General features: G+C 37.4%; 1 protein-coding gene and 1 pseudogene across 1 annotated transcript; one reads left to right on the top strand and one right to left on the bottom strand.

The window, feature by feature from the left end:
- The first annotated feature begins 255 nt into the window (after positions 1–255).
- LOC143404099 (T-cell activation inhibitor, mitochondrial pseudogene) lies at positions 256–4,244 on the top strand (annotated as a pseudogene).
- Positions 4,245–9,877: 5,633 nt separating this feature from the next.
- LOC143404098 (putative vomeronasal receptor-like protein 4) lies at positions 9,878–10,897 on the bottom strand. Its single transcript, XM_076862428.1, has one exon. It carries the CDS (start codon positions 10,895–10,897, stop codon positions 9,878–9,880), a length of 1,020 nt encoding a protein of 339 aa, XP_076718543.1.
- Between the last annotated feature and the right edge of the window lie 6,555 nt (positions 10,898–17,452).

Genomic DNA, 17,452 nt, shown 5'->3' with positions numbered 1-17,452 from the left:
CATATTTTCAGAAATATGTACATAAATTTGTATATGCAAAAAATTGTTGTATGTGTATTAGCATGAATATATATGAATACACAAATATTTTCATTAATATTAATATGATTTTTATATGTATATGATGTATATGAATAACATATGAATATGTATGTGAAATGGTACACCAATGTGCACATAAATATACAAATGAGCATGCATATGTATATGGAAGCATATGTATATAAATTTTAGAACCTATTTCCTTTTGCTCCTATGGGGAATGGATCACCAGGCTCTCTGCTAGATGAGGTGACTACATCTCCACACCCTGCATACCATGCAGGCTCTTGGTCCTCAGGAAGAATGAGTCCCAGTGTTCTTTACCTGGTGAAAGGAGAATATCCTATGCCCTACACCTGGTGAGTGCCTTTGAATCATTTATCTTTGATCTGATCAGGGGAGCTGATCAATAAATACTCCATCTGATGAGATCCCACTCGGGAATATTCTAGTCAAACCCTAAAAGTATGAAACTGGGCCAGATGCTACAGATGAATCTTTATTGATGGGTATATCTAGGTGGAAGAATCTATACAAAGGGATCTATAGATAATAGGTGAGATACACCCCAATGCCACCCACTCAGTATGGGAAATGGAACACCTATTTCTCCTCTAGACAGGGAGTACATCTCCTGCCCTTCCACAAAATAGTATTTCTTTTTAGGGGGACTAGGACCGGGATCTTTCACACCTTGAGTGGCCTAGTTTCCCTTGGCTTCCACTGGGGGAGGGGTGTAGAAACATGTATAACCCACTGGAACAGGGGAGTCAATCTCTGTAAAGTCCTTTTTATGATTTTTCAACCCAGATCATTCAAGCTGTAACCTCAAAGTATGAATTGGAGAAGTCATAAATATGTATATGCATATATGGAAATACGGTCATTCACATCAATATGATTTTGCATATGCACATGATATACATGAAAATGGATATGAATACATGCTAATAAATACATTAATATGAATATGAATATTTACATGAATATAATAAAGATGTATATAAATATGAGCATATGTATATGTGAATATGTAATAAGATACAAATATGTATTAATGTGAGTATAAATAAGACAAATGTGTATTAATGTGAATATAATATGGACATGTACAATATGTGTATAAATATGAAGTTGTATTTTACATGTACATGGAGTTCAATATGCACATGTACATGAATATAACTATGAGGATGCATGAGGATGAATATGTACACCTACCTTATTATACATATAAATGTATGTGTAAGTAAGAATATGGACATACATGAATATGACTATGAATATGGGCACTTGTATGTTTACATCAATATAAATAACACTGTTTGTGAATATATGCACATGTTCATGAACAAATGTACAGGTATACAAATATGTACATATATTTACAGGAATGCGAATATGTAGAAATGTGTTTCTGATATGTGGAGAAATATGTATGTGAATATAAAAGTGAAGGTGTACATGGATGTGCATATGAATATACAGATGAGTATATATATGTGTATGGAAGCAAATACATATGAATTAGAACTACGTGTCTTCTGCTCATATAGGGATGGATCACCATGTTCTCTGCTTGCTGAGGTGAGTAGATTTCCATACTTTCCACACCATAGGGACTGTTGATTACCAAGGAGAATAAAACCATGTGTCCTTTATCCCATGAGAGTAGAAGATCCTTATGCTGCACACCTGGTAAAGGCATTAGAATTATTTATGTTTGAATTGATCAGGAGAGTTGATAAATAAATACTCCATCTTGTGAGCATTATAATCTATCTATCTATCCATATATATATATATGGATCTATGTATCTATGTATCTATCTATCTATCTATCTAGATATCTATTTCCTTTTGCTCCTATGGGGAATGGATCACCATGCTCTCTTTCTTGGTGGTTGAAAAGGAAAATACAGAAAAGTGAACCAGGACCTCCTGTACTGGAAAGAAAGGGGGTGACATTGGGAGATAAGAAAAATGGAGGAGGGGCTGGGGTTGTGGCTCAGCAGAAGAGTGCTCGCCTAGCACATGTGAGGTGCTGGGTTCAATTCTCAGCACTACATGAAAATAAAATAAATAAAACAAAATGTATTTGAGTCCAACTAAAATTAAAAAAAATAATTAAAAAAGAAAAATGGAGAAAATAAAATGATAAAAGGAACAAGAAATTCTATGACAAATGGAATTTCTACCAGTGGGCTGGAAGAGAGATAAAGGGCCTCCTTCCTGAGTGTGCCATTTATTTCTTCATGGTAGTGTTTATTACTTCTCTCAATCAGTCTTGTTACTCCAGGAGTCCTCATGTTGGTGTTCTCTGCCACCTGTCACTCGAGTCCTCTTTGAATGTGGAGGGGATCTGTTCTCATTATTGACTGCTGTTCCAAATCAGTAAATTGTCCTGACCCAGTTAATATCTCTGCCATAATATCAGTCCCATGTCTCCAGTTATTTTCTGCCTGCTTAGTGCAGATTTCCATTCAATTAGATCTCCACAGTAAGTAATTACCTCCAGAAAGACATCTTTTAGCTAGTGTGACACAGTCATGGGGTGGCAGAGCCTCACTACAGATAAATTCGATAAGAATTTGAACAAAAGGCAAGTTGAGGCCCTTCGTGGAATGGACAAATTTTAATTCCTTTAACGTTTTAAAAGAAACAGCAGCATGAATTCACACTTGTTGGTTTTGCTCATTTATCTGTTCAAAAATTGGAAAGAGTTTGGGCAGGTGCTGGGGCTCAGTTCTAGCCACTTGCCTGGCATGTGTGAGGCCCTGGGTTCAATTCTCACCACTGCATAAAAATAAATCAAATAAAGGTCTATCAACAACTTAAAAAATGTTTTAAAAAATTGGAAAGAGTTTAAATCCTGCAATAGCTTCTCCTTCCTGTAAGGTGGTCCTGAGACCACCTTGGAGTGGAGAAAAGATTGTGATTGTCAATGCAAAGAAAGCAAGCCCAAGTTTCCCTTAAGGGAGAGGAGGAACCCCAATAATTGGGGAAGGATTGTTTAAATGTAAATTGCTGATGTTCATTTTCAACCCAGACTCCTCCTCTGACTTAGCCTCCTCCTCTGAATCTCCTGAAGCAGACTTTCCCCCTGCATCTCATTGAAATTTCATCTGGGGCCCTTCGTGGTTCCCCGCCCTCCCGCCGGCCCTCGGGCCAGACCACCTCCTGCTGGCTAGCCACCCGTCTCCCTGCAGCCTAGTCCTGCACATTCCGGAGCGCTCTTCAGCGCCCCCCACCCCCGACCCTCACCCCCACCCCTGGGCGGCCGATCCTGGTTAGATAACAAAGGGAAAAGTGCTGTTAAAAAGCTGAAGAATAGTTTGCCCCTTAGAAAAGAACTGGATCGTTTAAAAGAGGAGCTGTCCCATCTCTTACAACTCTCAGATATTAGGTGGTAGAGGAGCTGGGGCATTGCCTACCGCTGCAGCCAGCTGCATAGTTTAGGCCGCCTAGCTCAGCAAAACTTGGAAACGCTGCAGAAAGCAAAAGGATGTACAGTCATATTTACAGACCGTTCTGGCATGAGTGCAGTGGGCCATGTGATGCTGGGAACCATGGATGTCCATCACCATTGGACAAAACTTTTTGAAAGGTTGCCAAGTTATTTTGACCTACAGAGGAAGCTGATGCTTTTAGAAGATCAAATCAGCTGTCTGCTAGGTGGCATACAGGTCATTTATATCGAAGAATTACAGCCAGTGTTGACACTTGAAGAATATTACTCCCTTCTCAACGTGTTCTATAGTAGACTGTTGAAAAGCCGAGCACCTTTCCACCCTTGGAGTCTCCGTGGCTTACAAATGATCCTGAACAGTGACAGATATGCTCCAAGTTTGCATGAACTCGGTCATTTTAACATCCCAGTACTCTGTGATCCAGCAAATCTCCAGTGGTTTATTCACACCAGAGTGCAGCAGGCAAGAGAGAACATGAAAAGAAAGGAGGAGTTAAAGGTTATTGAAAATGAATTGATACAGGCTTCAACAAAGAAATTTTCTCTGGAGAATTTATATAAGGAGCCCAGTGTTTCTAGTATACAAATGGTGGATTGTTGTAAGAGACTTCTAGAACAGTCACTGCCTTATCTACATGGGATGCACCTCTGCGTTTCACATTTTTACTCTGTTAGGCAAGATGGAGACCTTTGTATTCCTTGGAATTGGAAGAATGGAGAAGCCATAAAGTAACAGCAATATTTTTTTAAAGAGATAAGAAACTGTTAAACTTAATTTAAATCCACAGTTTGATATGACACTATCACTTATGTATTACAAGAACAAAGTCCCTAACTGCTGCTTTAAAAGTACACTTTTAAAAATTAATTTCTTCAGGGCTGGGGTTGTGGCTCAGTGGTAGCGTGCTCACCTAGCATGCATGAGGCACTGGGTTTGATCCTCAGCACCACATAAAAATAAAGACAATAAAGTCCATCAACAACTAAAAAAAATTTTTTTTTAATTTTTTAATTAATTTCTTCAAGGAAACCTGTTTTAAAAAGATTTTGTCCCCCATTCTATGATGTTGATTAACAAGACTAGGTAAAATGATATTAGAGTGAAAGAAAATATTTTTAGTGATATATAATGAAGGATTCTCTGAATCATATATTTTTATATGAGTGAATATTGGTTTGGGGCTGAACAAGTATGTATGTAAGTATAAACAGGTCTCATACCCAGTACATCTCTAAAGTATTGAAACCATTACATTAGCCCAACACTCATCCTCATAGTTCATCTCATGGATATATACACACATATTTTCTAGTAACAGCCGGTTGCTATCCAAAATAGATGACTGGTAGGTAGCAAAAACTGGATAACCAAATTTTGCCTAAGATAAAGAATAGAAGGGAAAAAAACAAATATATAGTATTGACATTGTTCTTAAGAGTCTGATATCAGTTTATTAAAAATCTCCATTGACAGAGTTTAGTTGTAACCTAAATTTATCCTACTCATTAAAATGTCATAAACATTGAAGCTGGGATTATATAGCTCAGCAAGAGAGAATGTGCTTAGCATGCATGAGTCCCTAGGTCCAATCCCCAGAAAAAATGAAATGAATAAAATATTGTAACTCTTGGTAACATGAAACCAAAAAACGATATTTTTGAATGATTTAATAAGGTTCTAACTAGATTTCATGTGAAAAGACTATCCAGGAAAATCCTTGCCAGCTTCCCAGAGGGTTCAAGGAAGTAGTGTCAAGTATAAAGTAGTTCAGACCTTCCAGGTTTTCTCTCAACCCCACCTTCCTGTTCCTGCAGGTGCTGGAAATCCTCTCTTTAGCTCTGGCTGGGTTAAAGCCTCTCTGAGTCACCTCTCATTCTTAGAAATATAGCTTAATCCCAAAGAGGTATGAGTTATGGTGTCTTCAGCAAAGAGACCAGTTCTAGATTCTGTACCCCTCTCTCTGCAGATTTCTCCTGAGATTCCTTAACCAGATCCAAAACCTCTCAGCTCATTTCTCAAGAGAACAAGGTGAATCCTGGTTTGGGATTTATGACCATTTTTATGACTCTTCTGCTGTAGAAATCAGAAGAATTATTTTCCATCGTGCATTAGAACAAAAGATGTTAAAATCAGTTCTTGAAGTATGTTTTAAATTTACATAAAACATCAAATATGGGAGCAGCTTCACATTGCAAATATTTGTTCAAAAGAAGTGTTGGTTTGTAATTACTCATTTGTGCATATCATCCCTTTTAACTTGTGCCTAACAACTTATATTCAGATTTTGTTTTCTAGTAAAATAAGTGGTGTTGCCTGTAAACATTTTCCAGAGCCAAATAATGGGAGTGAAAAATCCCTCAAAGATTATATAAGATTTATTGGAAAATTAGGTTTCAATTGTGCCATTGCTAAAATTAACTAATATAGAATCTTAATATTAATGTTTTGAATTGGATTTTGTCTCAGAACTCATTATTACATAATAAACAATACCTACATCAAAAAAAAAAAAAAAAAGAAAGAAAGAAAGAAATTTCATCTGGGCTATTTCCCTGCCTAGCCTGCATCCAGGTCAATGAATTTTCCTCCTGCTTCTGTAATTGGCTTGCTCAACTCTGGTCTGCTAACAATGGGACAGGTTTATATTTTGCCCCAAGGCTTTCTCTCTGAGGTTTATCAGTTACAAATTGGGCATGACTTTGTTCTGCCCTTAGTATTTCTTCCTGCCTTTGGTACCTCACATTAGCTACAGATACAGAAATCCTTCTTGGAGCTGGGCAAGGCTTCTTGCCAGGTCCTATGCTTCTGGCTGCATAGTTGAGGATAGGAAAGGTAGCAGAATACAACAGTAACTAATATGGCATTATGCAAAAATATGGATGTGTAACCGATGTGATTCTGCAATCTGTATTTGGGGTAAAAATGGGAGTTCATAACCCACTTGAATCTAATGTATGAAATATGATATGTCAAGAGCTCTGTAATGTTTTGAACAACCAATAATAAAAAAATAATTAATTTTTTAAATGAGGGGTTAAAATAGAGAATAGATAATTACTCCCAGTGGTAGACTCTGTGGCTTTCTTTAGTCCATTAGGCTTTCTACTGCATCTTGCTGCTTTTATCAGAATGGTTTCTTTGAAAAGAGACATTTTAAAAGAGAAAAGCCCTGTGCTTGGCCCTCTTCCCCTCATCTCCTCCATTGCTACCTCTAATTACACTTGAAACCTGGACTTGATCAGCTCTTCCACAGGGAAACCTTTTCTAACCCATAAGACTGGATTACTTTTTTATTGCAAGCTCCCTTAGTACCTTGTATTTCATTTTTTTGCAACCTTTATTACTTTAATCTCAATTGCATGTTAATGTTTGTCCTTTACTCTTGACTGTGAATGCTACAAGGGCAAGGGGCTGTGTCTGCTTTCAGTGTTCTACCACCAGTACCTACTTCAGTGTCTGGCTCCTATTAGATGCTTAATAAACGTTTCTTGGCTAAAAAAAAAAAAAAAAAAAAAATGAATGCATCTCTAAGTCCAATGTGTAAGTCTTCTGATGACCTCTGGCCAAAATCTTGGTCCAAATGTAAACACATTTCTATTGCTGTCCACAACTTCTATATGTTCTCGATCATAGGCTGAAATGCAACCTTCAAATAGTCTCCTACAGAGCCTCTCCCAAGTATGTAAATCAGCTGATTCCTCCTCACAAAATCATAGGCAAGTGTCCCTAATTATTTCAAAAAACTGAATGAGCTGGACTCTTTGTATTTTTTTTTTTTTTTTTGCCTAATTTTTGTCTTCAGAATCTTGAAATAGATGACTCTCTGAAGACAAAGAATTCCACATATTTAATTATTTTTTAACATCTGACTCACTTTTCTCTCTCCTGGTACTTTCAAGAACCAATCCATAATACTCTGAAAATATAAGTACTCTTTTTGTATTGGAGAGAAAGCCACACCCATTAGGTACCTTTAGTCCAGGAGGCAAGTGGTCTCTGTTCCATGTGCTACCTATTGCCCACATGCCTTGCGGGCAATGGAATTGAGATCAATCTGTGGGACTTAGGCTGGCAATGAAAAGACCACAGAAACACAGATGTACTGTTTTCACAAAGCAGGGATTTGGGTCAAATCTATGACCTCAGGGGTCCTCCTCCATGTCACAAGGCAAGAGACAGAGGGTGCACCTGGAAACCCTCTATTTGTAAGAGAAAAGACATGTAATAGAATATTCCACCCAAATAAGACAGAGGATAGTGTTTCAAAGGAGTTGTTGCCCCATCCCATTGGTTAAAGCTGAAGCCCAGACCTGAGGCACTTCCTTGCCAAGTGGAGGTAAAGGCCCCCAGCTTTGCACAGTGTGTGGCATGCGATGCCCATCCAGTACCCCCATTACCCATAAGTGGGGGTCTTAGCTCATGCTCAGGGCAGCTCCCAACAACTGACTTTATTTTTGTGGCAGTTATGTAGTAAACTGGAATTCACATAATGCAATCATCAGAGACTTAGACTGCATGGAAGGTGATTTTTGGAAGAATTAGTTCTCTCTCAGGCTTTGTTTATGCATCTTTAAGATCAGAATTCTTCCAACCAGGACTCAGAATCCTGGAAAGGTGAGGACAAAGTAAATACTGAACCAGTAATTGTGCCCGACACAGTTGAGGCTCTCAATTTCTTGAATTCAGTGCTACAATCCATGTTTTGGTTGGTGATGCAAAGTACATCTGAGAGTCTGTAACTCCATAGTTCCTTTCTTTTTTATTTTATTGTTCTTTTTAGATATACATGACAGTAGAATATATTTTGGCAAATTATACATGCTTGGAGTATAATTTATTCTAATGAGGATTCTATTCTTGTGGTTGCACATGATGTGAAATTACCCTGGTCATGTATTCAAATACAGAGCTAAGAAATTCATGTCTGATTTCATTGGTTCTTTTCTGTCACCTTGAGCTATAGTTGAAGAGACTTTAGTGTTTTAAGGATTATTTTTCATTTTTATTTTATTGAGGTTGAGTTCTCACAAAGAGAGCCCAGTATATAATGTGTGATGTAGTTACATTTACAATGTTGTGGTACAATTACCCCCATTCACCTTGTTTCAAACATTTAATCCATGCCTGGAAGAAAACCAAGTATCTGATAAGCAGATACTGACTCGCATGCCCTCCAAGGTCCTGGCAATCACATTTCTCCTTTCTTATTCTAAGATTTCCAGTTGTTGGATACATCATATGAATGTAGTTAAAGCACATGTGAATTTTCATGTTTGATTTTATTTACTTCACTTATCATTTTTGAGGTTCATTCATGTTGCAGCCTGTGTCAATACTTCATTTTTATGGCAGAGTAATATTTAAACATACATCTAGATGCTATATATAGTTGTATATTTGCTTACATGAATATATCTATATGTACCTGTGCTTACTCAGGAAGGTAAACATACAAATACATACACATTTGTTTATCCATTCTTCCCTTGATGGACATTTGAGCTTTCATCTCTGTCCTTGTGTGAATAGTGATGTCATTAACATTCATGAAAAATTGTTTAAGTATCTGTTTTCAATTCTTGGGGCACTATAACTAGGAATGGAATTAGTATATTATAGGATAATTCTATGTTTAAATATTTACCAAACATCCAATTATTTTCTATGCCTTCTATATCATTTTATATTCTTACCAAAACTCTGTGGGGGTTCTAATTTTCTCACATAATTACCAACAGTTATTGTCCCCCTCTTTTATAAATGAAGCCATTCTATTGGTGAAATGCTATTACAAGGTATTTGGTGGGTTTTGTTGTTGTTACTGTTGTAATGGTTTTGGTACAGGGAAACAAACTCCAAGGTGGTTCACCACTGATCTTCTGCCATTTTTTTTTATGTAGGGCCAGAGTCTCACTAAATTTCCCAGGGTGCCCTCAAACTTGCAATCCTTTTGCCTTAGTCTCCTGAGTTGCTTGAATATAAGCATGTATCTATTTTTGGAAAAAAAAAGAGAAAGACATCAATGTGCCTCTAATAGAATTTCATTGAAAGAAATTTTAAGAACTGTAAAGCTGGAAGAAAGAAAACTGACCCAGTATTAAGGTCTGAGATGCAATGTCAACTAATAATTTATAGTATCAAATGAAACAAAATATAGTGAAAATTAATAAAACTATTGAACAAAACCCAGATGCCTATACAGAAAAAAAAATCCATAAAGTACTTGATAACTATTTAATTTGTTTTAAGATACTATTTTAATCCTATCTTGATGTTGGTTTTTTTTTTTTTTTTTTTTTTTTTTTTGTCAGAGGAGAAATGTTATGAATTAGAGAAAAAAAATTAAGGAATGTGTCAACTTTGCTTTAGATTAGTTTAGGCAGAAACTGACCTTTGTTTCTCCATTTAGTTTTTAGTTTTTTAATTATTTGAGTGTCACCACTGATCAGCACCAAAGGACTGATTGTGCCATAACCATTGGCTAAGAGCATTTGGAGACCAAGCAGGATGGGGTCACTGGTACACACTGCACCTGTGAAGAGGGAGATGATGCAGTCCACACAGTACAGGATCTCAAAGCAGCTGATGAGCAACAGGATGGTGTTAGTGGCCCTGTGTTCTGGGGAACTTCTTGGAGAAAAATGAGGGCTATGGAGATACTTGGATCTTTGTTTATATCTATGCAAGAAAAGTATCATGTATGCACTGGAAAGAACCATAAGACCCAGAAATAGGAGATCTCTGAATGCCATGAAAGCAAGAAAAAAAGTCCTGCTCCCGTAGCTCATGAGCAGAAAGGAACAGTGCTCAGTGAGAAACAGAAGTCCAGGCTGGGTCTTATTGGGAGTCGCCACAGTGCAGAGGAGCAGGTTGCTGGAGAGGGACATGGTGAGGACCCATAAGAAGACAAATAGCCCCACAATGGGATTTGTGGATTTCAGTTTGAAGTGGGCCAACCAGGAGCCACTGGGGCTGATGGTGATGGCCTGAAGCACACTCAGGACACAGGTGGTGCAGATGGAGAGTCCCCTCGTGACCCTGTTTAGGAAGGCAAGCACTTTGCATTTGAAGTCACCTGGAAAGTCCTGTGTTTCCCAAATGTCTGCAGATACCAAAAGGCCCATGGTGAGGAGCATGAGGATGTGTGTTAGAGCCAGGTGGGTGACGGGGAGGTCAGTGAGCCTGGGCTTGATGCCCACAAAGACAGCAGCAGTGTGGAGACAAAGCAGAAAGGTGTTTGCTGAGATCCCAATGCCAGCCTGAGGATAGAAGGCATTTCTTATGACAACATAACTGAAATGTTGGTCCATCTTCATCAGGATCCTGGGAAGAAAAACAGGAGCATTTGACAGCAACAGCTTTTCATTGCCATGCTTCCAGTCCATCTGCCACCTTTACAATGTCTAGAATCATGATTAACAACAAATATCTTTGTAAAGAGGACAGGGTCTTATTCTTCACCTTAATTTCAAGTTAAGGGCTGGTTTGTGGTTCCAAAGTAGAGCACTGACCTACCACGAATGGAGACCTGGCTTTATCCCAAACTCTAAAACAGGAAAAAGTAAATAAAATATAAATTAAAAATAAATTTTGTCTCAAGCATTTGTAATTCTTCTGAGTAATGATTTTGTACACTCCCACTTATTTCATGGAAGTGCTCAGATCTTACTCTTGTCATTGAGCCTGTAAACCTCAGGTTTTCCTTAACAGCATAAATTATGTGATTTAGTGGTCAGACTTTCTATCTTCCCTGCAGATTTCTTAAAAATGAAGATGCTATTGTATTTGGCTTTGATCTGAAGTATCTAAAATATTGCTGCTTATATAAAAAATATATTCCACAACCTGTTGATGTAAAGTTAAGATAAGCAGAAATAGGAGTCTTGGCCTGGGGTGTAGCTCTGTGGTATAGTGATTGCCTAGCCATTGGGGTCAGTCATGGCCCCCAAACAAAAATAAATAAATAAAAGTATTGTGTCCATCTACAACTAAATTATATATATATATATATATCTCCAGGAAAATAATATCAATATGCCCATTCCCATGTTTCTTTATTCAAGTGTAGAATTGTGAAGAGTTTAGTTGTGTTTTTTTCTCCTCAGACTTGGCCTTCATTTAATTCAGATCCCACAATTTACTGTGAGGATACTGTCATCATACCTAATGATTTGTGCCTCAGTGTATGTCATCCGTTAATGTGGGTCAGGTTAGTGCTTTCCGTCTGGTATTGTTGGAGTGAGTAATTAAATATGTGTTTGATATATATAAGGCACAATAAAATCATTCATTATTGTTTTGTCATTTGTCTCTAATCTTGTTGTGGGACAGTATGTGCAATATGTTAAAGATTTCTTAGTATAGGTAAAAAATGCCCATGTATGATTGGCTTCCTTTGGCAAAAATTTGATTCTTAAGACCTGTAATATTGGACATTATTTTCTTCTCATTTTAAAATTTCTACATGCAATACACATAGATGTTTCCACATTCCAATTTTCTTCCAGGGGAACATGTAGAGAGATGATAGGGTCTCCTTCTCAATTTTTATCTCTGCTTAGAAATGCCACAGTATATGCTTTCATTTTTGTTAGGTGTTTTGTATCAGTGATGAAAATGGAAAGATCACAATGAACACTATAAAATACAGATTATGCTCAGATCCTCTTTTGAAAATTCACACTCTAATAAAACATAAAATCTTGACAACATCAACAAATTTCTAGAGACACATGACCTACCCAAATAGAATCAGGAAGACACAGAAATTTAAAAGAGATCAAACTCAAGCAAACTAATACAATACACCACCAAAAGCTTACCAAGAATAAAAGACCAGGACCAGAATCCATCGATTCTTGGTGGAGTCTACCAGACCTTGAGAAATAAATACCACCAGTCCTCCTCAAATCATCCCATAAAATAGAAAAGGAGGTAACCTTTTTAAACTCACTCTAAAAATCTAGAATCACCCTGATAGCAAAAGCAGACAAAGACACACCAAGGAAAAAATTCTGATTAATATTTCTAATAAACATACATGAAAAAGTTATTTATAAATTACTGGAAAATCACCTTCAAAAACATATTAAAACATAGTGCACCAGGTTCATATGGGGTTCATCCCAGGGATGCGAGGTTGGTTCAACATACAGAAATCAATAAACATAATTCAGCATGTTAATTCACTTACAGACAAGAACCACATGATTATATCAATAGATTAAAAAACACCACACACACACACACACACACACTTGACTAATTACAGCATCCATTCCTATTCAAAACACTAGAAAAACTAGGGACAGTAGGAACATACATGAACTTTATAAAAGCTACATGGTAAACCCAAGATCAACATCAATTAAATGAAAAATTAAAAGCATGCCCTCTAAAGGTGGAAACAAGAGAGTGATGTCCCTTTTCACCACTTCTATTCAACATAGTCCTGAAAACTCTAGCCAGAGCAGTTACACAAAAGAAATATTAAGGGATATAAATAGGAAAATAAAAACACAAACTATCACCATTTACAGATGACATGTTGCTATTATCAGAAGATCCAAAAATTCCACCAGACAACTTATTGAACACATATCCTGCACAGTGGCAGAATATGAAATTAACACCCACAAATTAATTGTGTTCTTATACATCAGGAATGAATCAACTAAGAGAAAAATTAGGAAAACTATTTCAGTCACAATAGCCTCAAAAAAAATAAAATATTTGTGAATCAATTGAACAAAAGAGGAGAATATCCTTCACCATGAAATCTACATCACACTAAAGAGATAAATTGAAAAAGACCTTAGAAGATGGCAATGTCTCCCATGTTGTTGGATAGGCAGAATTAACATGGTCAAAATGGTCATATGACCAAAACATCACACATATTCAGTGTAATTCCCATTAAGGTTCTAATGTTGTTCTTATAGAAGGAGAAAAAGCAGTTATGAAACCACTTGGAATAATAAGAGACCCAGAATAGACAAAGCAATCCTCAGCAAGAAAAGTAAAACAGGAGGCATCACCATACCAGACCTTAACTTATACTACAGAGCTATAGTAACAGAACAGCATGATATTGGCACCAAACAGGCTTGAAGACAAATGGCACAGAATAGAAGATAAAGAGAAGAAAACCACACGAATGCAGTGATCTCATAGGAGACAAAGGCACCATAAACATACATTGAAGAAAAGATACTCTTTTCAAAAAAAAAAAAAAGGTGCTGGAAAAATTGGAAATCAATGTGTAATGAACTAAAATTAGACTCCTATCTCCCATGCTGCTCAAAATTTAATTCAAAGTGGATCAAGGATCTAAGCATTAGACCGGAGAAATTGCACCTACTACATGAAAATGTAGGCTCAAATCTCTAACTGACTTCCTCAACAATATTTTTGAAACAAAAGAATTATAACCCTCTCTCAAATTAAACACAAAATGGTGTTGTGTATGTGAATAAGTGGTTGTGCGTCCCTGAGTTTAATCCACACTAACCCCTACCCCTCCCACAAAAAAAAAAAAGAGTAAATTCATGGGATGGTATCCAATTAGAAGGTTTCTTTACAGAAAAGAAAACAAGCAAGATGTGAAGAGAGAGCCTAGAGAATTGGACAAAATATTTTCAACCTGCACCTCAGAGAGAGAACAGTAATCATCAGGACATATAAAGAAATAAAAATATAAAAAAAACCTGACAGCCCAATTAATAAACAGGCAAAGAAGTGAGCAGGCACATCACATAAGAAGAAATATGAATTGTCAACAAATATATGAAGATTTGAAACATTTTAAGTTCTATAAATTTATGTAAAGATACAAATTGTTGGACTTTGAATTATTATTCCTCATGAGTCCTTATACTTTAAAATCGCTCATGTAAGATAATACATATAATATTATAAATTTTTATAATAAAACAAATAAAATCCTATATATTACATGAAAATTACTCCCTGCCTTAAACTTAAAGAGGTCCTGTAGCACATTAGGAAAAGTACCTGTGTCCTGGTTATGGTGTGGCAAGAGTTAGATGTAACAATGCATTCCTCCAGTTCCTACCTAGGAGCTTCCCCTTCCTTCTCTTCCACTTAGATTTTGAGCTGTGGCTTCCAAGATGAGGTTATAAGGAGCACATAGCTTAAGCTCATCTCTCAATAGACTACTAATCTTGTTGCATCTGAAGTCTGACAGCATCTGTCTTGCAGAATTAGAGAAGGCATCCTCAAAGGAAAAGAAAACTACTACTTCCATTCTCAGAAAATGGTAAACAAGCCCCATCTGGATGAAAACTTTTTGCATGTGTAGCTCTCATTTTCCAAAGCAAGTGACCTTGGGTTTTGATGGGTACCAATCATAGATAACATATCTTAGCTCACTAAAATGGATACAAATGGGGAACAGCCTGGCAAAAAAGAACAAATTATGAAAACTAGATTGTCAGATATGAAGAAATATAAATTAGGAAGATGGATTTCTCAGGTCTGTGTGCTGGGAAAAAAAAAACTCATAGCCATGACATTCAGATATCAATAAATTTGCCTCTCAAATTTGATTTCTACATACTTTGAGCCAGTAAATCCAGTGAGTTAGGAAACTGAGTCAGGAAGATCATAAGTTTAGAACCAGCCACAGCAACTTAGCAAGACCCTAAGCAACTGAAAGAGACATTTTCTCAAAATGAAATTATAATAATAATTAAATTTTTTAAAAAGGCTTGGGAATGGGCCTCTGTGGTTAAGCACCCCTGGGTTTAATCCCTGGTACCAAAACAAATAAATCCCTTTGTTGAGAGAAGGAAATATATACCTATCACCTGAGCCATGCTTGGATATGGACTGGATCTATTCTCAGGTTTAAATACACAGTCCTCACGGAACATTTCTGGTCCCACCTAAGCTGGAAGGTGTAAATTTGAGCTTAGCCATGAGCAGGTTGATGTGAGAAATTTGGATTAGGACTTGCTCCTTTCCAGTTTCAGAAATTACAAAAGAGAATGATTTTCCTGTTACATTGGGCAAGCCAAATATCTACTGCTGTGCTCCCTGAGAACTTTGTCTCCTGACAATATGAGCTTTGTCTGTTTATCCTACAATGTGCACCCTTTTCCACTTTGCATGATTTCACTTGCTGAATTCCCACCAAAGCTTGACAGGTAAAGTGTTCTCATTTAATGGGTAACGAGAGAGAAGTGAGATGGACTATGAAAAACCCATTTTAAAACACTATGCCAAATGTCATCTTTGATATAAGGAGAGCAACTAAGAACAGAATAGGGAGGAAGAGCATGAGAAGAAGATCACCATTAAACAGGGATGAGAGGGGGGAGGGAAAGAGAGAGAGAAGGGAAATTACATGGTAAAGGAAGGAGACCATCATTGTTATACAAAGTTACATACAAGAGGAAGTGACGGGAAAGGGGAAAAAAAAAAAACAAGAGAGAGAAATGAATTACAGCAGATGAGGTAGAGAGAGAAGATGGGAGGGGAGGGGAGGGGAGGGGAGGGGGGATAGTAGAGGATAGGAAAGGCAGCAGAATACAACATACACCCGTATGGCAGTATGTAAAAAAGTGGATGTGTAACCGATGTGAATCTGCAATATGTATACGGGGTAAAAATGGGAGTTCATAATCTGCTGGAATCAAATGTATGAAATATGATATGTCAAGAGCTTTGTAATGTTTTGAACAACTAATAATAAAAAAAAGTAAATCCCCCCCCCCAAAAAAAACACTATTTCCTGAAGCAGAGGTGGAGTAAAATATCACTAGATCAATTTTTGTTTTAATATTAAGGAGTCACTTGTTAGGAAACAGAGACACAGATTCTTGGTGTAGGGATGTGAGGGTGTGTGAGCTTCCTTGGGCATTCAAGGTACTCATTTCCTGTCTCAGGTCTTTTTTCCACTGGTCTTCATATTGAAAGTGAGTATTGTAAGAGTTGATTTGGTTGACTTGCTGGTAAGAAAAGACCATGAAGACCTCAAAGGAAACATGGCAAACAGAAGAAAGGGTTGTAGTGCTGTGATATTACTTCTCAGTACAGAGGCATCTGTATCACTCATGAGGACTGATGATCTCTCAAGGTGAAAGGATAGAAAATGAGAAAGAAAGGAAAGAAATTCATGCCTGACCTAAGAGTAAGTGTCTCCTACTATTTACATCCTTCTTCACTGTGGTGCATTTGATAGAATTACCAAACCAATATGATGTTCCCAAGGTGGGTACAGCATTGTGAACAGCTGTACAGCTGGAGAAGCATTGAGAAAAGCAGTCTTGAATATACACGATTATGCACACCTCCCATCCTGGGACCCTGCCTACTTCCTTTCTTCCTTCTTCCTATTGTTCATTTGGATTCAAGTCTTCAGTTGGTACAGCCCCACTTTATACATGGGAACAAGGCTTGCTCAAAGTCACTTTCCACGTGGTCAATCAGGGCAGGAATTGAGATTTGGACCAGCGTCTGCCTGTTGTGGAGACAGTGCTCAGGAGAGTCATTGGGGCCTTGAGATTTGGGACTTGAGTGTTGACATCAAGAGTAAAGAGAATCCCCCTCTGTGGACCTTCTGGGAAGGGTGAAGTATTCTGGACAGGACTCAGGGCTCAGGCTGCCCAAGGGCTCAGATTAACCTGTACAGTCTTCCTTCCCAAGAGACGTGAGAAAGGAACTGATGACACAGGTTCCTGGTTCTATTGACCTAGATTGTTCCTGAACCTAAGGACTCTGAATAAGAGAGTCAACAAGAAGCAAATCCAATGCATCTCTTTTCTCTCTACTATAAAAAAAAAACAGAAATTTCTTCCTTTCACTTGAAAAGAAAACAGCTCTGAACTGTGTAGTCTGGGTTTCTATGGTTATCCAAGCATGCCATCAAGCCCCAGACCCTCCCTATTTTGCATTCCTATTTTGTCTTCTCAAGACAA

This window comes from Callospermophilus lateralis, chromosome 7, assembly GCF_048772815.1.
Source record: "Callospermophilus lateralis isolate mCalLat2 chromosome 7, mCalLat2.hap1, whole genome shotgun sequence".
Taxonomy (NCBI): Eukaryota; Metazoa; Chordata; class Mammalia; order Rodentia; family Sciuridae; genus Callospermophilus; species Callospermophilus lateralis.
Note: the sequence above shows the minus strand (reverse complement) of the source record. Positions and strands in the feature narration are given on the sequence as shown.